General features: G+C 38.4%; 1 protein-coding gene across 2 annotated transcripts; it reads left to right on the top strand.

Annotated features, from left to right (window-relative positions):
- The first annotated feature begins 5 nt into the window (after positions 1-5).
- LOC110447120 (calpain-D-like) lies at positions 6-21,645 on the top strand. Of its 2 annotated transcripts, XM_021492581.1 has the most exons (14): positions 13-86; positions 3,940-4,152; positions 5,406-7,680; positions 8,397-8,605; positions 10,612-10,795; positions 12,834-12,978; positions 13,278-13,350; positions 13,699-13,824; positions 14,261-14,422; positions 14,790-14,951; positions 15,692-15,888; positions 16,314-16,468; positions 16,842-17,020; positions 18,120-21,645. In XM_021492581.1, exons 3-14 carry the CDS (start codon positions 5,545-5,547, stop codon positions 18,298-18,300), a joined length of 3,909 nt encoding a protein of 1,302 aa, XP_021348256.1. In that variant the 5' UTR covers positions 13-86; positions 3,940-4,152; positions 5,406-5,544; the 3' UTR covers positions 18,301-21,645. The 2 variants fall into 2 exon arrangements, with proteins under 2 accessions (XP_021348255.1, XP_021348256.1); XM_021492580.1 differs by lacking the exon at positions 3,940-4,152 and having other exon boundaries at positions 6-86.
- Positions 21,646-23,242: the final 1,597 nt, after the last annotated feature.

Here is a 23,242-nt window from a genome sequence, read left to right as displayed (position 1 = left end):
CAAATTGCCTGTACCATCGCGGCAAATTGTGTTTATTTTGTCTTGTCAAGAAAAGGGGTGACAAAGGGAAAGAAAAAGTTAAGAAGGTAAAGTCTAATTTCCGTCGTGTTCTTTCATTTCTTTTAGTTTCATATATCGATTACTTTTATGTTCAAGTGATCGTGCTGCGCGAAATAAACATCGTTTAACTTGTCAAAGTAAAAGTTTCATCCATATTTTTCGCTGCTTCCTGTAAATCCGTCAACACTACGTCGCCCCTCTATACACCGGTCATCCTTATTATACTGTCATCCCTCTCTAATCATGTCGTCCATTGTTATACTGTGTCACTCCTCACTCCTCACCAGCCCTCCTGTGTAATACTGTGTCACACCTCACTACTCCAGTCATCCTGTGTTTATACTGTATCACCCCTCTACTCCAGTATTACTGTATTATAATGTGTCACACCTCTCTACTCCAGTCCTCCTGTATTATACTGTGTCACCCTCTCTACTCCAGTCCTCCTGTATTATACTGTATCACCCCTCAACTCCAGTCTTCCTGTATTATACTGTGTCACACCTCACTACTCCAATCTTACTGTATTATAATGTGTCACACCTCACTACTCCAGTCATCCCGTGTTTATACTGTATCACCCCTCTACTCCAGTACTCCTGTATTATAATGTGTCACACCTCTCTACTCCAGTCATCCTGTGTTATACTGTGTGACACCTCACTACTCCAGTCATCCTGTGTTTATACTGTATCACCCCTCTACTCCAGTATTCCTGTATTATAATGTGTCACACCCCTCTACTCCAGTCATCCTGTATTATACTGTGTTACCCCTCTCTACTCCAGTCCTCCTATATTATACTGTGTCACCCTCTCTACTCCAGTCCTCCTGTATTATACTGTGTCACCCCTCTCTTCTCCAGTCTTCCTGTATTATACTGTGTCACCCATCTCTACTCCAGTCTTCCTGTATTATACTGTGTCACCCCTCTACTCCAGTCCTCCTGTATTATACTGTATCACCCCTCAACTCCAGTCTTCCTGTATTATACTGTGTCACCCATCTCTACTCCAGTCTTCCTGTATTATACTGTGTCACACCTCACTACTCCAGTCATCCTGTGTTTATACTGTATCACCCCTCTACTCCAGTATTCCTGTATTATAATGTGTCACACCTCTCTACTCCAGTCATCCTGTATTATACTGTGTTACCCCTCTCTACTCCAGTCCTCCTGTATTATACTGTGTCACCCTCTCTACTCCAGTCCTCCTGTATTATACTGTGTCACCCCTCTCTACTCCAGTATTCCTGTATTATACTGTGTCACCCCTCTCTACTCCAATCTTACTGTATTATACTGTGTCACCCCTCTACTCCAGTCCTCCTGTATTATACTGTATCACCCCTCAACTCCAGTCTTCCTGTATTATACTGTGTCACCCATCTCTACTCCAGTCTTCCTGTATTATACTGTGTCACCCCTCTCTTCTCCAGTCTTCCTGTATTATACTGTGTCACCCCTCTACTCCAGTCATCCTGTATTATACTGTATCACCCCTCTACTCCAGTATTCCTGTATTATAATGTGTCACACCTCTCTACTCCAGTCCTCCTGTATTATACTGTGTCACCCCTCTCTACTCCAGTCCTCCTATATTATACTGTGTCACCCTCTCTACTCCAGTCCTCCTGACCTCACTGTGTCACCCCTCTCTAATCCAGTCCTCCTGTATTATACTGTGTCACCCCTCTCTAATCCAGTCTTCCTGACCTCACTGTGTAACTGTCTCTAATCCAGTCCTCCTAACCTCACTGTGTCACCCCTCTCTACTCCAGTCCTCCTGACCTCACTGTGTCACCCCTGTCTACTCCAGTCCTCCTAACCTCACTGTGTCACCCCTCTCTGATCCAGTCCTCCTGACCTCACTGTGTCACCCTCTCTACTCCAGTCCTCCTGACCTCACTGTGTCACCCTCTCTACTCCAGTCCCCCTGACCTCACTGTGTCACCCTCTCTGATCCAGTCCCCCTGACCTCACTGTGTCACCCTCTCTAATCAAGTCCTCCTGACCTCACTGTGTCACCCCTCTCTACTCCAGTCCTCCTGACCTCACTGTGTATAGTTGTTGTTATAATGTAATCCTGATATTAACTGAGACATTTGCTAAAATAACCAATTGCATACAAATGTTTCTAAACAAAAATCATGTTTTATTTGTAGTATTTGAGTCTTATTAAGATGATCTTCACATACTTGCCTAGTTCCATATATACATTTCATTTATCCAGTTTTTTGGAGGAATAGTGCATCTGAACCCCACTATTTTACCATATGATCCATCTAACAGCATTGGACCCAGTCAGGTCCCCTTATCTTCTGACCAAATTTGTCCTTCATAAGAGCAAAAGTCCTTTTTTGAGGATATTGCTGATTTGTTGCAGAATATAATGCAGATGATACAACATTTTATGATATCTCACAAAGAGGTGTGGAAATCATTACGTTTTAGGTATTAATTGAGCTTTATTTGATTATCACCTACTAGTTGCTATATCCCTAGAGCCCCTTTGACACTGTGTCTACAGTGAATAGAATAACTAAGCTGATGAGTGTCACTAGTCAGGGTACTGTAGTGCTTGTATTCTGTGAACACTGCAGTTACAGTTCACATGGTGTGAATCAATGTATCAAAATAATGTGTCATAATAAGTGATACATTTCACCACACCATTGTAAAGAAGAAATGTGGCTAATAGATTCACACACACTTAGATCTATATCTGGGAGTAAATTTTGCTCAGAGGGACAAATCCACAACAGTTCACAGTGGTTGAAATGTATGAAGATAACAAAAGCAACTGGCGAACGATACTGGCCCTTTGTGCCTACTTTTTATCCTATTTAAGTTTATCAGAGGTATATAAGAAGAAACTTGACCCTGACATCTGGGCCCCTGCATGGTATGGTAAGGTTTTATTGTATGATAAGTAGAAACCATATAATGTCATGGTCAAATCTCCACCTATCCAGGGGCCTTAATGTCATGCTCAAATCTCAACTTATCCAGGGGCCCTGATGTCATGGTTAAATCTCTATACTTGTCCAGGGGCACTGATGTCATGGTTAAATCTCTACCTGTCGAGGGGCCCTGATGTCATGGTTAAATCTCTACCTGTCCAGGGGCTCTAATGTCATGTTCAAATGTGCACCTTTCAAGGGGCCCATGATGTCATGGTTAAATTGATCTCTACCTGTCCAGGGGCCCTGATGTCATTGTTAAATCTCTACCTGTCCAGAGGCTCTAATGTCATGTTCAAATGTGCATCTTTCCAGGGGCCCATGATGTCATGGTTAAATGGATCTCTACCTATCCAGGGGCCCTGATGTCATGGTTTAATCTCTACCTGTCCAGGGGCTCTAATGTCATGTTCAAATGTGTACCTTTCCAGGGGCCCATAATGTCATGGTTAAATCTCTACCTGCCGAGGGGCCCTGATGTCATGGTCAAATCTCGACCTGTTCAGGGGCTTTGAGGTCATGTTCAAACAACCTTTCCATGGGCTTTAATTATAATGTCATAGTCAGATTACCACTGTACCACAAAAAGACTCAGGAGCCCTGATGTGTACCTATCTGGTGATGTGGCTGACTATACAAGTTTGTGTTATACATGTACATGCCCTGTAGTGGGAGTAAACCTATTATCGGGATTATTGACATGTATCTATATATATGATTAACACCACAGTAAAAACACCAAACTTTACAGAGGTATGTATGGGTCATTTAACATTTATGTGTATTATGTTGGGAGTCGGAAAGTTTTCCCTTTTGTCCGGAGCTTATATGTTACTGTATGTATGGTCAGTGAAGCACGATATTGATAAAGGCAGTGTACTGGTGTTTTCACGCTCCAATGTTTACAATTTACAGGAGAGTGATCATGAGGAGAGAACACACAGGATGAGTCAGCCTTTGTGAGGGTACACCTTCCAATAGCTATATATATATCCAGTACCTATTTACCTGGTGGCATGTCTCTACTGGTTAACAATGTAGCACATAGCAGGTAGCTGTACAGTGCTGGGACATAGATTTTGTTTATCTGACACCGGTCATGAAATTTCATACAGTTAATTTGTTCAGGTAAGAAAGACTGTTTCCCAGGTGAAGAATGTGTTATATTGCTGGTTATATTTCCTGTACATGTACTGGACTGGTTCACTGTAGATATACACACATGTGTACAGAGGATTATCATACAAGCATACCACTTCCATACACATGTGTATAAGGCAAAAACATAAATTTAGGGGTATGTTGAATTGTTTTACGATTTTATTGAATTTCCTATTTACTAAATATAAAAATAACCAGCTACATATATGTTTGTATGTGTGTGTACATGCACTGTATTACCACCTTTTGTCCAGAGAAATTCAGCCAGTAAAAAAAGAGATCGGATATATATGTATACGTACATGTAAAGTAATCGTTACTGTCTATATTTATAATGGACTAAATTGACATATGTTTACCTCAGTCTGTTTAAATTTTTATATATAAATACATCATTTTCCAATTCATACATGTAATCTAGAATATAACAATCCCATGTTCCAATTTTCTGTCTCTATATAAATAATTTTCTTTTTAATGTATGTCTATAGCACAATTAAACTTACAGGATTTATTTTCAGTGCTACATTTCAATTATGCATATGAACTGATGGCCAAAATTAGAGAAAATGTATACATTTCCGTTATACAGCCTTTATAATGTAATAGGAGAAAGAGAAATGCAATAACAATCTTCACCAATTCTAAATGTTGTGAAATAAACCTACAAAGAAGTTTTCCATTTAAAAACTGTTCTCAGGTCTTTCCTGATCTTTATACTGTTAGAGTTATTGGGAACCATTCATGTCATGAAATCATATTCAAACTTTAAAATTTCCGAACGGTTTCCAGTTGATATTTGTTACCTGACATAAAGTTATAGTAACCAAAGAAAACTTATATCTTGTTCCCACAAAAATGACTGTTACATTAAATTTTATTTATTTTACAACAATTATGAAACAAGTTTTTCCAACCCCATCAAAAACAATTTTGGACTAAAATTTAACCTTATTTGTTCAAATATGATATATAGGTAAAGTATCCATGATTTTAAAGAAGAAAATCCATAAATCAAGAAGCCTGAAAAGACAGTTGTATGGGTATACCATCCTTCACCTCATCAGAAAGTCTTACATGTAGCTTTGGTTCACTATTATTGTTTACCATCTAAAATATAAATGGGTAAAATTTAAGTCGAGTCAGTCAGTCACAAATGGAATTATTATGTATCTCATTGATAATAAGTAATTATCATCATTGTATCATTTATTTGACAGGGTTGAGGTGGAAGTGATCTGAAGAACTGCTGTATCCTTCAGGAAAGTCTGTGCTTCTGCATGCACATCTAAACTGAGGTCATTGCTTCTAGATCATCGGTGTGAGGAGGGCTACCATGGTTACGCTTGGTCCCTGAAAATGGAGTATGAACCAGTGGACCAGTTTTGGAACTGTTACTCTTGTACTCTGACTAATGGTGAGGACAGGGATACATGTGCAGCCTGTGGAAAAGAAAGACTACTGTTTCCTGGACAACAGGGTCCCGACAATGTCAACGATGGGGCCACCGATCATGGAGGCCCTTTATCACCACAGGGAGGAGTCAGACCTAAAGTTTTGACAAGCAAACCCAAAGCTCCTCCCCCCAGACCCTCTCCCCTCGGAGGGCCGACTAATCCTTTTGCTGTTGACATGGAGACTACTCAGGGACAACTGTGGGATTGTGGAAATTGTGCAATGAAAAATGTGGGGGAATCGGATCACTGTGTAAGCTGTCTGAGACTGAAGGAGAAGGAAGTGATCATTATAAATGATGACGATGAGTATGTTGTCCGATACAACCATATCACATCTCCAACAGTTTCTGAACCTGTTAGCTTAGAAGCTCCAGTAGGGAAATCTGAACCAAATGTAGCGGGGGCAAGTAAGGAAAAACCTGTGCCACAGGACTGGACCTGTATACGCTGCACACTGAAAAACACCCCCAGTATCAAAAACTGTTCAGTGTGTGGAGCACCAAAGGAGCTGAAGATGCCAACCTTAGATTTGGATTATGACCTGACTGATAAATTTCCTACCTCAAGTAAGCGAGGAGTACCTGATGGTATGGAGTCAGAGTCCTACAAAAATAAACACAGACATGTGAAGGGTGTCCCCAGTCAGGCAAAAAACGCTAAAGGAAAGGATTCAGGTGTAATACCCAAAACACGGGACATGGCTGGAGTATCACGGAGATCAAAGTCAGACACACTGGTTGCTATGACAGATGAATGGACTTGCAAGGCATGTAGTTTTTCTTGTAATCCTTCCTGGAGTACAAAGTGTACTTGCTGCTCGGTGTCAAGGCAGACAACTCCTACTGGCGGTGGGAGTCCTGGCCACCACAGGGCAAGTAGTATTCCTGTCTTCCCAACAGACAGGCTTCCTGTTATCAACCAGTCCTCAGTGAGAGTAGAAGAAGGCCCTGGGATACCATCAGAAAAACATCAACGTTCACCCAGACCAAATCATAATGCCCCAGGTAAGGGACTTGTTACTAAGATGAAGTCAGATGATGCTAACTCTCCCTCCAAAAGTAGGAGCAAATATTGGGATTGTACATCATGTACTTTACGGAATCCAAAATCTGTGCTAGCTTGTACTGTATGTGGTGCTCAGAGGGCTGTGCAATCAAACTTATATTGGAACTGCCCAAAATGCACTTTAAAGAATCGAAAAGAAGTGACTGTCTGCAAAGCATGTGGAATTAGATTAAAAACTGATACAGATAGCCCTACTGGAAGTGGGGACAGTGATCGACGTGGGGAGGATGACAACACTGGTGGTGTAAGCAATAAGCAGGATCGTAGTGATAAAACACCCAGGCAATCTCCTGCCGGGAAAAGAGCAGGAAGGGAATCAGTTGTGATGGAAGATTCACAGAAGATAACACCAGAAGGAAAACCAGGAGAAAGGAGGTCCAATTTCCTGGAAGATCTTCAGAGGTTAACATCACCTAAAGAGGATTCATCTGTTGCAAATTCTTCTAATAAGTTTGGCAAAGAACCACTTGGAAAAGACAAACCTAACAAGGAATCCTTAGGGAACAAGAAAACGGATAAAGTCTCTTTAGGAAAAGACAAATCTGACAAGGGCTCTTTAGGAAAAGACAAATCAGACAAGGGCTCTTTAGGAAAAGTCAAATCAGACAAGGGTTCTTTAGGAAAAGACAAATCAGACAAGGGTTCTTTAGGAAAAGACAAATCGGAAAAGGGTTCTCTAGGAAAAGACAAATCGGAAAAGGGTTCTCTAGGAAAAGACAAATCGGACAAGGGTTCTTTAGGAAAAGACAAATCGGATAAGGCAAAAAGTGGATGGTCTTGTTCGGAGTGTACATATAGGAATTCACTAAATAAAACACATTGCAAGGTTTGTGGGACACTTCACATGAAGAAAAAGGATTTTCCTGGCATGTCACTACAACGACAACAGAGCACGCTTATGTACGATATCCGCAAGACAGAGGAAAACGATGCTATGGAACTGTGGCAGCATATCACTTTCTTCTGTCGCCAGGTAATTATTTCCATCTCCAGGCAGATATCATCATTGTCTTGATTCTGACCGTGTCACCCTGCAACAAAGTTAAGAAGGTGTGTGGGGGGGTTATACTGAAATCAGGTTGTCGAACCGTCCATCTGTCTGTAGACACAATCTTGTCTGCATAACTCCTCCTACATTTTTTCAGGTGAATTTTATTAAACGTCGCTGATGTAGTTAAAACACACTCTGAAGCTGTGTACCTGTGATTAAGTTTTGGATTTGGCTATTTTTATGGGAGTTATGGCCCTTGGGTTTAAAAACCTTGTTCATACCTCTCTTCCAAAAGTACCTCAATGATTTGAATGATACCTTGTACACATAACACTTACCCTATATTTATGAATTAGTTACCTCCCCTTTTAAATGAGTTTTGCCCCTTTGTGCAAGAAAGTTGTTCCCACTACTCCCAAAGTACGGCACTGATTTAAATGATACTTGGTGCAGAGGACCATTACATCAAAGTAATGGAATTAGACTATATACATTGGAGTTATCTCCCTTATTTGTGGAATGATGCCCCTTTTTAAAATGTTCTCTTAAGAACAATTCCTACAGTTGGTGAAGACAGGGGATATAAGTCTACCATTCTGACGGCACTTCAAGTTGTTAGATTGAGATATTATTTTACCTCAGTTCAAGAATGTCTTTTAGGTTTATTGCATCAAATGTTCATTTTGTTTATTTTGTAGCAAAAGGAGCCATTCGTGGATGACTCTTTTCCTCCTGCTGATAAATCCCTGTTTTTTGATAGTTCTGCACCATTTACAACAACAACAGTGCATTGGTGTCGACCTTACGACATCACAATGGACCAGGCTGGGGAAGATGCAATACCCTGGGCAGTATACAGGACTCCAATGCCTGAAGATATTTCTCAGGGACTTCTGGGAAACTGTTGGTATGTATAATATAAGGATTTCTGTCTAAACTTGATCTATCAAGATATTATATAAAAAAAATACTGTTTAGGTAGAATGTAAGGGTAATTTATGCTCAAATGGAAGTGGATCTTCGGTGTAATTCCATCCATAGGGTTCCTTGATATTTTACCTATGTTATATACACTGTATGTGTTGAACTCTTGTGGTATTGTTTCATCACTGTATATAATAAATTGCCATGTTATAAATTTTAAAAAAGAGAGAAAAGGAAATAAAGAGAGAAAAGGAAATTAACATTTTCATTTGTTCAGTCAAATGGTAGCAACGTTAATTCCGTAAATTACACTGTGTCTGATCTCATTACAATTTTTTATCACCATATTTCATTAAATGTCATGCATTGTTATAATAATAAAAAATAAAAAATAAGAAAACAATGTAAGCAAAGTTTACTTCATGAATTATTTTGAGTACTTATAGAGAGACCTGATACATATTGGCCCATAATGTACACTGATAAAAAATACATGTGACGAGGAGGCTTTTGTCTACTTTAAATAGCACATCATGGTTGGTTTCTTTAACAGTGTAGGTGTTATTACACCTCAAATCCTCAGATCGCTGATGTTATCACACACTGTATTGGTATACTTTAAGATTCAAACACTTCCTCAAGTGACTAAATATGACTGTTTCATAGTGTGTACTCCAACCAATGTGACACACACTGACTCACGAATGCAGTCATCTATATTTTAATAGATCCTCTAGAGGACCAGTCAGTACACCTATGAAACATGTGCATGTACTCACAATCTAATGGTAATATGGACATTTATTATATAATACAGGCTATTTCCATGCAATATTGTCGTTCAATGGAAACGATATAGCACACGTACAATAAACATGCAAATGAGTCTTGTCACCGTAGGAAACAGGTCAAATTCCTACGCATTACAACTGCTACGTTTGTAAACAAAATGGCTGACTGAGTTAGTGTTTGCATTGATAGCAGAAGCAGGGGCAATGGGAGAATAAGATTAACAAACGAGTTTAAAAATACCAACAAACACGATTGTTAGCTTCACACAAATTCAACACCTGCATGTTCAAATTCCACTTGAACTTCTCCGACATACACACCATCAATGGCGAACACGTGTAACCAGTCAACTTCATCAGTGTTCCAGTTTCATGGCGGATTCCACAGTATATTTTCTGGCTCAGTGACAGGCGGAAACATCGAGGTTCATATTCACCAACAACCCTCTCCAAAGAAATGAACTTGTGTTATAGAGATTGACAATCACTCCAGTCCCGGTAAACTTTTAAAAAGTGCAGACTTCGATGTGTATTGTGATGACCTTTACCTTGACAGCACGCACCCTTGTGCCAAATATGTGATGTCACTGCTATTTTCGTAAACGCCAATTCGTTGAATGGTTTTCGTATAAAAAATGATTATTAATGTTGTTATGATAATTATTGAAACATTGGTGGATAAAGAAAACCTAAATGATTGTTTGTTCATTGAAAAGGTTCTCGGGAAGAAGTTTCTGAAACTATTTGTTGTGGCGCAGCGAGCTCCAAACAAAATGCATGTAATGCGTCCTTTCGTCAGCCATCGGTACAATTTATATAGAGGAGACGTGTCAAGAAAAAGAGTGTTTCTCGAATTATATAATAAATAGAATCTAACACTGGTGTTTATGTAATATTGAATTTATTAAACACATTCTCGTTTCATATGAAATTAATAAACTCGTTCAATACATTCAATATTACATGAACACTCGTGTCAGATCCTCTATATATTTACTTATACAATGATGTCAAATATGGGAGATAACTCTATAAATGTCATTCTACTTCAGCTACAAACTTTTCCCCATGGATATAGTTTTGACCTGCAGATTGCGAAAATAACCAAATTTACAGTAATATATTATTGTTCAATACAAGTTAGTAGTGTTCTATAAAAAAGTTTCAAATGATATTTAGTCTGTTCCTGTATTGACAGGTTCCTGAGTGCCTTAGCTGTGTTAGCAGAGCGACCAGAACTTGTGGAGAACATCATTCTGACAAAAGACCACTGTCCTCAGGGGGCTTACCAGGTCCGCCTTTGTAAGGATGGAAACTGGCAGATTGTCCTTATTGATGATCTACTGCCCTGTGATCAAAGGAACAGACTTGTGTTTTCTCAGGTATGTGTATCTGAGGTGTCAGAGGACCTCCTTATTAGCTCACCTGGTCCGAGGACCAAGGTGAGCTTTTGCCATACCGTGGCGTCTGTCGTCCGTCCGTACGTGAACAATTTCTTTAAACGACTTCTTCTTCTTAACCACTGGTTGGAATTAAACTAAATTTGACTGGAAGCATCCCTAGGTGGTGGGGATTCAAAATTGTACAAATGGTGGGGCTGACCTCCCAGGGGGCTGAGGGCTGGGGCCAAAAGGGGTCAATTTGCCCATATTGCTTTAGGCGACTTCTTCTCTGAAACTAAGAAATGGATATCAACCATATTTGACTGGAAGCATCCCTAGGTGATTAAGAATTGTACAAATGGTGGGGCTGACTCCCCAGGGGGCTTAGGGGCGGGGCCAAAAGGGGGCAATTTGGCTATATTGCTACAAACGACTTCTTCTGTAGAACAGTGCACTGGATATCAATCATATTTGATCAAAAGCATTCCTGGGAGGCAGGGTATTAAAATTGTACAAATGGTGTGGCTGACCCCCCAGGGGGCTGAGGGGCAGGGCCAAAAAGGGTATTTGGCTATACTGCTTTAAGCGACTTCTTCTCTGGAACTAAGAAGTGGATATCAACCATATTTGACTGGAAGCATCCCTAGGTGATGGTGATTAAAAATTGTACAAATGGTGGGGCTGACTCCCCAGGGGGCTAAGGGGCGGGGCCAAAAGGGGGCCATTTGGCTATATTGCTACAAATGACTTCTTTTGTAGAACTGTGCACTGGATATCAATCATATTTGATCAAAAGTATTCCTGGGAGGCAGGGAATTAAAATTGTACAAATGGTGTGGCTGACCCCCCAGGGGGCTGAGGGGCAGGGCCAAAAAGGGTATTTGGCTATACTGCTTTAAGTGACTTCTTCTCTGGAACGAAGTGATGAATATCAACCATATTTGACTGGAAGCGTCTCTAGGTGGTGGAGATTCAAAATTGTACAAACTGTTGGGCTGACCCCCCAGGGGGCTGAGGGGCAGGGCCAAAAGGGGGCAATTTGGTTATGTTGCTATAAATGACTTCTTCTGCAGAACTATGCTATGGATATTGATCATATTTGGTCGGAAGTATTCATGGGAGGCAGGGATTCAAAATTGTACAAATGGTGGGGCTAACCCCCCGGGCTAAGGGGTGGGGCCAATAAAATGCATTACTTGGAAATGGTTGAGATCCCCACCATATAACCATATATATACAATTGCTGAGTATAAAGAGATGATTGCACATATGCTTCCAGGTTGGCCTTGGGGACTGCCCCACCCTTGGAGACTTAACCCCTGGGTCATAACTTTGAAATGGTTAATATCCCCACCCCAAAACTATATATACAATTGTTGGGCATAAAGAGACGAATGCAGTCATGACATTAGAATTGATCCCAGGGTCTGCCCCACCCTTGCAGACTTGGCCCCTGGGTCATAACTTTGAAACGATTGAGATCCCCACCCCAAAACTATATATACAAATGCTTGGCAAAAAGAGACAAATGCAGTCACGATATTAGATTCTGAGTTTCTGAGTCAAAGCTTGAAAACAGTTGAGATACCCACCCCATAACCATACATAAAATTGCTGGGCATGAAAAATCTAATATAGCTATGCTACAAGGATTGGCCTTGGGGTCTGGCATATTCCCTTGATCTCATTTGGAGAATAGTTTGCCATGATTGCTTAGGTATCCAGGTGAGCGATACAGGCCCTCTGGGCCTCTTGTATTAATTATAGGTCAGAGATCTAATATGTGGACTTACAGGACCTTATTTTTTGATGTGCAATTATTACTTAACAAAAAGAAACAAGATATATTATTTGTTTTCAAGAATCATATAGTTGTAATGGATAATTGTTTTAAAATGCAGCTCATCTTGTATGAAAACCAAAAGTATAAAAAAAAATCCAAATTTTAAGTTAACCTGGTAAGTAATTGGTCATCTGCGCTGCAGTCATGTGTGTTTCATAGAAATGAAATGGTTTTCACCTATTTCTCGTGTTTCAGGCTAAAAGAAGACAACTTTGGGTGCCTCTGATTGAGAAAGCTATGGCTAAGCTACATGGTTGCTATGAGACATTGATTGCAGGGAAGTCTATAGAAGGCCTAGCAACCTTAACAGGTGCTCCATGTGAAAACATTGAACTTCAAGGTATGCAATTAATTCCTGCCATTCATTTCACTTTGAACAGTTCCACTATGATATCAAGAGTTAACTCTTTTTATTTCATATATATAAAAGTAAATATACCATTTTACTTTCCATTTGGGATAAAGAAAGTTTGTTATATTTTGATATATAATATGATTTTCCTACACCCACTGGTATGTGAGATACATTTATGATGCCCATGTGACTGCTGTCTGATTGGTACATGTGACACCTACCACATCCCAGGTATGGAAGTCTGTATCATATACTAGCCATTCAAATGTTGTATTGTTTTGTAGATAACCAGCAGAGGGAGGAAGATATTGACCCCAACTTCATTTGGGCACGCCTGCTGAGTTCACGTGATGCTGGGTAACAACACCTTATAGTACTAGTTTGTCAAAATGGATTCAGGATGCAACATAATATGTTTATACAATTAATTTAGCCTTGAAACAATATTCCATGTGTAGGGGTCATTTAGGCTTGAGCAGTACTTAAATATACACTCTTCACAATAGAATTTGCCTATAGGGAAGTACTTTCATTTTAATGACTCACTAAAAAAAAAAAAAACGAAATTGAAACCCTTGAAGTCCTTGAATTTTCTATATTTCTTACTATGCATCATCAGAAACGTGTTTGACATAGTTAGCAAAGTTTGTATATTTGACCTTGACATACTCACCAGGGTTTGTTCATTTGTCCTTGCCCTTGTAGGTTCCTGATGGGAGGATCCTGTGGAGGAGGCAACATGAAGGTGGATGATGAGGGCTACGAGGCTGTGGGACTACGACCACGACACTCCTACTCCATCCTGGATGTGAGGGATGTAGAGGGAAATAGGTCAGTTGTTTCTCGGTTTATACAGCTTTCTGGTAATACTGGGTTAGTAGGTCAGATATGCAAAGGTATATACTGGTAGGTCAGTGTGACTCAGTTTATACAGCCTCTTGGTAACACTGGGTTAGAAGGTCAGATATATGAAGGTATATAGGTCAGTGTGACTCAGTTTATGCAGCTTTCTGGTAACACTGGTTTAAAAGGTCAGATGTGTAAAGGTATGTAGGTCAGTTGTTACTCAGTTTATACTAACCCAGTCTTGGTAACACTGGGTTAGTAGGTCAGATACATGAAGGTAAATAGGTCAGTATAGCTTTTTAGTAACACTAGTAGGTCAAAGACTACAATTTACTGATGAGTCCTAAATATATGAAGAAGTATTGTTGATATGGGAGCATCAGCTGCTTGTTACACCCCTTTATTGTTGTTTGGTTGCTAGGTTACTGCGACTGAGGAATCCCTGGGGACGGTTCTCCTGGAATGGCGACTGGTGTGATAACTCAGCCTGCTGGGACACAATTAGCTATCACGCTAAAGAGGACCTGATGCTGCATGGTGACACTTCAGGCATTTTCTGGATATCCCTCAGTGACCTCATGATGTAAGGCTACTCAGATTATGTCATTTAAAGGCCTGCTGTGATGAAGATTTCGTTGTCAAAAAAAATGGATAAAAAAAACCCCAAAAAAACTTGACCACCATTTACAGTGATTTTGGATTGATCATAACCACTATCTTTATGGTAAATCTTTACAACCACCATTTTGACGTTCAGGATGTTGCTATGTTTATGCACATGACAGAAGCTACTTTCCAATATTTCCAACACATATAGCCAGGTGAGCGATTCAAGGCCCTGCGGCCTCTTGCTACAGTGGTTATTAACAAGATATTCTATATATAGATATGATGCAATATCTCTAATCCATCCAAGTGTCTTTGAAAACACATTTGATTTGCCGTTGTAGATATTTTGACAGTATTGACATCTGTAAGGTGCGATCTGATTGGAGGGAGACTAGGATCAATGGGACCCTGCCAGCCAATGCCAGAGAGTCTTTTAAATTGGTGAAGCTAACAGTGTTTTATACCTCGGAGGTGGAGATAGGTCTGTTCCAGGAAAGCATGAGGTATGTACCGGAGTACCTGTGACCCGATACTCAGTGCTCACTAGGAACTTACCTACACTTACATTGCTCTAGCCTCTTATCCATCTACTTCATATTTGGTAACTATTCACTGTGAAATAATTGTGAAAGATGCAGTTAGTTCCACTTGATTTACAAATTCATGTGTTTAAAGAAACTAATGACTTGTAAATCTGTTAAAGGAGATGAATATGGACTTGGTCATTTGGTTTGGTTTAGTTTTATTAGGTTAAACATCCTTTTAACAGTTTAGGTCATTTAAGGAAGTGCCTCCTTTTGTGAACAGTATTTGTTTATGTGTGCCTCCTCGTGATAGCACGGATTTGATTTTGACTCTGGATTACTACCCAACTGTACCATGTGTAAGGTGGCTAGATCATACCAATACAAGTATAAATTCATTGAAACTACACTCACATTATGTGCTTCAAATTAACAGAGATTAAGTACCTAAGTACTATACCCAGTATAGATTTTTATTCTCACAAATTCTTGAAAAAATTAAATTCTGATATTTTGCTTTGTATGATGATCATGTTTATCATGTTGGAGAGTTGTTGGCCTTTTATATTTTCACTGTAAGAGTGCTAGGTGAGAAACTTTGCTGTTGACCTTTTACCTTTACACTGTAAAAATATCAGGTCAGAGAGTTGTTTACCTTTATCTCTGCACTGTAAGAGTACCAAGACAAGAAATGTTAACCTTTTAACTTCGCTCTGTAGGAGTACCAAGGCAGAGAGTAAGAGCCCAGCTGACCTGTGTGTACTGATACTACGGGACTCGTCCAACACTATCCAAGCCTTTGGCCCTTTGGTGGAGAGCAGCCAGCGACAGATCAAAAGTTTTGTTGGCTGTAGTAAGATGCTGGAACCAGGGGAGTACATTCTCGTCCCTCTTGCCTTCAACCTGTGGACTCTCAGTAAGTTACTTATGAGACAGATGGTCACTGATCCAGGTGTATGAACAATTAATTAATTACGCTTCTGATATTTTCACTGCTTTGAATGGAATAGTGAGATACATGATTGTAAACAAACAAATAAAAATAAACAACTCCTGAAGCCTGCTTTCCATCAAATATATTCTTTTGCCTTGTTGAGGGCTTGTTTCAGCCTTTTAGACAAGCCGACAACAGGGCACCATTTCTATGACATTTTTTGTTTGAGTGACAGTACAGGTCATGTGATTAGGAACAAATTAGATAATGACATCATCATTAAGTTAATAGGAAGTAGTAGAGGAACAATTCTAATAATTATTCCAATATTTTATATCAATTTGCTTCAAAAGTATTTTGAGATTGATTAGACTGATTCACTACATAAAGATTATTGTTTTTGACAGGTACCAAACCAGTGGTGAAGCATGACTTTGTGTTGACAGTCCACAGCTCTAAGGCTCTGATGGTGGAGGAGATAGACACAAGTCACCCTAGGTACCAGTACGCACTGGCCAACGCTGTGACGGAACTGGCTGTGGCTAAAGGCAAACGGGAAGGAGTGAGTATACACTCAGATACATAATCTGGTGTCCCAAGTTCTGGAAGAGTGGAAGTTTAACCTGACTGACATCTCAGTACAATCTGCTTGCAAATAAATAAATATATTAATAAAATAAGTCAATTTTCCATTTATAAAACTTCATCATCTTGGACTAGAGAAAATGTGCAAAAATCGTTTGCTGTATAAAACGTAAGAGAGAGAAAAATTTGGACAGGGATTTTGTATGATCTTATTCTGGGAAATGAATGTTAAACAATCCTATATATTGAAATTATTCAGAGTTAATCTTCTGTACAGAAATGTGATATTAGATAGTGGTACATGTACTCTTCGTGCCCTTGATTTGTATTCTCTTATTTGTACACCACAGGTGAGGGAATCAGTAACTGTGTACTCACTCATGCATGGCTGGGCAGGTGGATTTTTTGTGGTAGAAAATAGAAATGCTGACCGATGTCTCCATATAAAATGTGACTGTACAGAGAGCTCCAATGTGGTGTCCACCAGAGGGGTGCTCAAGACTGCAGACTGTATTCCTCCCCTACACAGGTATGTACTAGGCCACTTATCACCTATACAATTTGTGGTACCCTGTCTCAGGGACTCATCAGCTGGATAACTGAACAACTCGGTAGTGAAGCGGACTTAAAAGCACTCAATCAATCTATAAAGGGATATGTGGGGGAAATAGGTGTAAATAATGAAGAAAATTACTGCTGATAAACAGGTTGAAAATTGTTAATGGTTCCATGGGGAATAATAGGAAAATTCACATTACATGTATTGAATTATTTGTTGTATTCCTTTAAATCTTTGAATATGGAACTAAATTGGAAACACCAGGTTTTGTCAGCAGGTTTTATAAGCGTCTTGGAAACATGGATAATGTTATATGCGGAAGTCCAGTTTAATAGATATGCAAGTTACATGATAGAAGGTACTTGATTGGCTTCTTCGGGATCTCGAAATGAACGTTAAACCTGACTTCATGGGGAGAGAAAAAACAAGATGGCAAAATGAATAATAAATCATAAGTAATATTAAAACCTTACAAACATTTGACTACTTTAAAAACGTCACAACTTACATCGTTACATGCATGCCCACTACAAACAGTTAAGGAACAATGACAGCATTCTTACAGCACACAACCCATCTATATTCATGGTAACTACAACGGGCATCGCACAATTATAGCGAGCCTTATGAAAGATACAATGCATGCTATATTTATGAATAAATACAAAGATACTAAAGATACTTCTCAATGACCTCTCCAGCGACACTCACAAAACACACATTTACCTGTATAAACAACTTTCCATCACTAAATTCTGCCATAACTGATGAGCTACAAACATGAACAAAAATAAATGAATAGTTCACAAAATATTTACTACATGTTGATGAATGTCAACAATGACTAACAAATGACTCTGGTCATCTGTAAACAAAAAGTTATCAGCTTGATCCCAAAAATGTACCTATCAAAATTGGCAGAGAAGTCTATAGTGCAGGACTGTTTAGTTAAATTAGGAAAGTTCTAGTTTTCTAGTACTATTCAGGCCCATGGGCCTTTTGTTTGATGCCATTAGCTACCCTATACTCCTGTTTATCACTGATAAGAGTACCTTTGTTTTGTTTTCAGACAAGTGTTGATGATACTGAGCCAGCTGGAACGCAGTGCCCCCTACCACCTGTCTCGCCGACTGGTTCATCGCTGGGACCGTGGGCCAACTGGACTTGGGGACTGGGCATCACCTGGTGTGAATCATGATCCTCTGCTTACAGCTCACGTAATGGGCCTCCACACACCCCGACCTCTGTAACATACATGTCAGTAGATACAGTTCAGGACCTTGACATCTGCGACAGCCTGTCTGTAAGGCTAGCAGAGTTCATAACCCTGACCAATGTGACATGCCTAGCTGTCAATCAACACAAAACTGTGCAAACCACACCTTCTACAATGTGATTGGAAATTATTATTATAAAGATGTTATATTGACTATTGTGTTAGATTTGTTGGCTCTGATAACATACTGTATAACACGAAATGTTCGTGGATACTTTCCTTCGTGGTTTGTAGAAACGTATATCATTCAAATTTGTTCTAATTTTTTTGGTGGTTCAAAAGCAACCACGAATATTTATACACAACAAACATTTCATGTTATACAGAAATGTTACTGTAGCTTATAGCTAATGAAGGTACACTCGTGATCAATGAAATATCTGAGGTGATACCAGTTGTTGAGTTGGTGAGAGTTGACTCAGTGGACATGAAACTGGATAAGTCAGTCAAAGTGGAAGAAGTTGGTTTCAGTTTAATGGTGGCAGCCAGTTGCAATTAGAGAGGCCAATGATAATGCGAAGGGTCAAGGACATAATGTGTTCATGAGTCCAGAGAAGGGGATCTATTATGTATCGGTAAATAGTAAATTGATGTCACTACAAAAAATGTGAGAAAAACAATCGTGTCACAGTCTTACCATACGGTACAGTATGTCTTAATCTAATCATGTTGCAAAACTTGTCTCAGTAAAGAAGACTTTATTGTTATGTACATATTGTTATCAAAACACTTGACATGTTGTAAATTGTGCCAAGGCTGCACATTTATTTAATTTTCTTTTACTAGCTATAAGATTGAATGACAGTGTCAAGTGTGATTTAAGTAAAGTGGATTCATAATGTGCAAATGTTAACATTTTTGTTAATTTACGAACCATATAGGTTTGAAATATGTATGTAGTTTGACCTTTGAACAGTATGGATGTGGAAACACTTTTAGTATAAAAAAGAATTTACGGTTTAATTTAGTATGCAAATTGGAAAGCATTTTTGTTTTAAAAAATGCAGCATTTGTATTCAGTGGTTTTACATTGAAATTACACATCAAAGGTGAGTTTCCACTAATGTTAGGTTTAGGTCAACACTTTCACCCCTAGGTAACTTAAGTAGACTCTACCATGCATTTAACGGGATGAGTCCATTATGGTCTACGGTGGTGAAATATAAGGCTTAGCATTGTTGTAAGCAGTTTTAGCAAGAACTCCTATTAAACTATCAACATGATAGTTTTAAAAAAGTAATGTTCTGTGACATCAAGTGTTGCAGAACAACTTTTAGTGTTGTTGCACTTTTTTTTCTGTTTTAGAGATGAACGGATATACAGCAGTGTTTTAATTGAATGATTCCATTAAGGGAGGAAATCTGTAAAACATCTTGATTTTAGCAAATCTCCTATTTCCATAGTAGGACACCCTGCACTGCTACCTCAGCCACTGTAACTAGCTATTCCAGTATTTTGGTTTATTATTTCGACTCTTATCTTTTGATTTTGATTTCACTAGCGTTATTTCTTGAAAGTTCTATACTTTTCCGGTACTTAAAAAAAAACCACCATACTGTTTTCTGTCCTTCCAAAAGTTATTTTTTCCCAAACTTGAGTTGGAATCTAGGTACTTATACAATAGTTGCATTCATTTTGGTTTTTGAAATCATAATTTTTAAATGTTCTTTTTCCGTTAATTTTCTTATGTTTTAGTTGAATAAGTCATATTTTTTTACTTTTAATTTCCAATGATTTTGTTCGCTTGTTTGGTAAAGTTTTACCTGCAGGTTGTTAGCCATCGCAAGGTTGTTATTATCGTCACAAGGTTGTTATTGTCATCATCATTATTTTTGTTGTTATTCTTAATTTTCAATGTTAATTGGTTTATAATGATTTTCATAAATTAATATGGAATGATATCTTCACATTTTGAATAAAGACAAAGAAATGTTCAACAAAAAACCCTTATAGGATGATAGTCAGGTGTTCCAAGCATCACAAGTAAGCTAGCCCTTTTATTGGCCGACTAGTTTCACAGCTCTATCCCATATAGCTGAGGCTACTTCAGGACAAACTGAATTCTGATTATACATTCCTTTTGGTACATATAAACATATGACTGATATGTTGCAAGCTATATATAATGATCTATCTGTAAAATAGAATAGGAGTCAACCAAATTTTGAAATATAGGTTGTGGACTTCCATCACGCCAGTTATCTCCACTCTTGAAAAACTTTTTTGATGGAATATAATGATATTGGATTTGTGCCTGTCTGTCCATTTACATTCCTTGTCAAGATGCTAACTTCAGAAAGAATGATTGTATAAAGCTCAAACTTGGTATGTTGGTTGCCCAAGGGAGGAGGAAGACCCCTATTGATTTTGAGTGTGATTCATCAAAGGTAAATATTGTTGTTCATAAAAACAGAATTTTCTTATCCAGATCCTGACTTAAGAACAAATTATCCTGGTATGCTCAAACTAGATATGCGAGTTGCTCTAGGGTAAAGGAATAACCTTATTGATGTTAAGGTGTCATTTGTCAAAGGTCAAGATTGTTCCTAAAATTAGAATTTCACATGTGAATTACAATTCACCTGTCCAGATGCTAATTTCAGGACAAATAATTGCAAAAAACTCAAAGTTATACATGGCTTAATTGCCCTAGGAAAGGGGAAAGATGGGCACAGTTCATTAAAAGTCAAGGTCACTGATTAAGATACTTTAATTTTCTTGTTTTTACATGGATACTAATATAAGCTCAAATATGGTTTGACCTAGGGAAGTGGGAAAACCCTATTGATTTTGTGTATGGGCCATCTAAGGGCAAGGTCACTCTTATTGAAAACAGAAATTTGTCCCATCCTAACTTAAGAACGTATGATCCCACAGAGCTCAATGAGAGTTGTCCCAAACGAGAGGAAGAATCCTATACATTTTGGACTTGGTTTGTCCAAGTCAGTGTTACTGAAAATAGAATTGTCTAGAACCAACTTAGAGGTAACAGCTACAAACTTACTACTATAAATAGGGCTGCTCTCTCATTAATATTAGGATTCACACTTAAACATTTATTTGAAAGCATACAATATTGTGTTAAATGTGTTAAAAATCTATTGATGAGAAATTATTAGATCTCCATTCACAATGATTTATTTCCATTTACTTTCTTCTGCCTGCTGCTCCTAAAAGGGTGCATGTGATGTAACTTTTCAGTCTGCATAACAATATACCCATGTTGAAAGTACATGTTGGTAATTTTGGGTAAAATACATTAGTAATGCATTATGTGATAAGCATTATTTTTTTTCAAAATAAAGTTTCTTTTGAAATGAAGTGGTTTTTTTATATCATTTGCTTCCCACTTTTAATCACAAAATAGAGTTTTCCCTCCATACCACCCTTCACAGATACAAACATCACCTTCCACTCTTGGTAATGTACAATACATCATACCTTTCCTAAGTAGCCTTTCGTCTGAACTGGAAATATTTTTATTCAAACATTTCTCCTTTTGTACATTGTGTATCCTACCCCTTGATAACTGTACTTCATAACAAAGGAGGAAGAAAAGAAAAGTACCACATCCACAAAGGACAAACCTGAAAGGTTCAAACCAGACGCTGGAAAAACACCAAAACAAGCAAAAAACATCAAGAACTCTTGCAAAATAACAACATGCAAGACATTTTAAATTTCTGCCATCAAGTCCATGGAAGGATGTAGGTCACCAACAACCTAAGATGAAATTAATTTACCGTAGTACTATGTGAAAGTCGGGTCAAGATGACTATCATAAAAATTCTGTAGTATTTGATTATAATTTTCTGGAGATATTCTTGTTAACCAAAGAAAATAACGTTAATTGTCAAGATAAGAAAATCTCAAAAATAAGGTAAGTATGTTATCTCCTTTCTTCAACAATATTTTATGAATAAGGAATGCTTAATACTAAATAATTTAAAGTATATTAAAGTTGCCTTTTTAAGTTCCCAGAGAAACCAATCCAATGTTGTTTCTTTTTGGTCTAGGGATACTTCACACCAAACTGAGTGGAAGTATATTGAGCCTGGAGTCACTGTTTTGTTTAAGATTTTACCTCAATTCGGCCGTCTATGTGTGAAATTGGGAAATTCCACAGGAGGGGTAATATGAACGATGTCCTACCCTATTATAAGATTTCATTTAAACATATCTTAATCATTGACTTGGACACAAAAGTATAAGTTATCTAAAGTTATTATCATCATATCCTATCAATATGTTACATGGTCAGTACACTATGATCACATGTATTTCATTTCTCCTATCTGTTCCTTACGGAACACTAATGTAGGATAAAATGCAATATCTCGCTGACATGTCATTACCTGGACCAGGTATAACGTAGGGTGACACTCCGCCGGGCCATATTATTCTGAAAATGAGCTAATCAAAGGTATTGATAAGGCCGGAAAAAAATAAAAAGTGTGTAGGAGAGATGAGGGTTCTGGGGTGTTGCTATATTGGGAGCAGCGGATCAATTTTGGATTATCCAACATCTCTAAGCAAAAGACCTACATTAGTCACCACATGCGGTCATGCTGTGGATACAGAAGGTTTACTAATTCCCAAACTTGTAAACAAGTGAAAATTCAAAAGGTAAAGGCATTGTATCTACAGAAAGTATCAAAAACAGATTTTGTGCATCAGTACATTGATCAAAACAATATTAATGGAGCATCGGTGAAAGCATATCACAAGGCAAAGGTGAGACTGAGTATTCTTAAAGTGATAAAAATGGTAAACAAATTGGCAGAAGTGGACAGGGTTTGTTGAAGTTCAGTCTTGGAACCATATTGTTCGATTAACCCTAGAACTAACCATGTTTGGAAAAACACACAAATTAAAAACAATGTTTTCACGAGGGGACATAAATCTCTCATTTGGTA

This window comes from Mizuhopecten yessoensis, unplaced genomic scaffold (assembly GCF_002113885.1).
Source record: "Mizuhopecten yessoensis strain PY_sf001 unplaced genomic scaffold, ASM211388v2 scaffold3229, whole genome shotgun sequence".
NCBI classification, from domain to species: domain Eukaryota; kingdom Metazoa; phylum Mollusca; class Bivalvia; order Pectinida; family Pectinidae; genus Mizuhopecten; species Mizuhopecten yessoensis.
The sequence above is the reverse complement of the archived record's forward strand: the minus strand, read 5'-3'. Positions and strand labels throughout refer to the sequence as shown.

Coding starts and splice junctions, on each gene's coding strand:
- LOC110447120 (XM_021492580.1), top strand. CDS start 5,545: ATGGAGTATGAACCAGTGGACCAGTTTTGGAACTGTTACTCTTGTACT. Junction 12,979..13,277: donor TGAAAACATTGAACTTCAAG/GTATGCAATTAA, acceptor ATTGTTTTGTAG/ATAACCAGCAGAGGGAGGAA. Junction 14,952..15,691: donor CTGTTCCAGGAAAGCATGAG/GTATGTACCGGA, acceptor TTCGCTCTGTAG/GAGTACCAAGGCAGAGAGTA.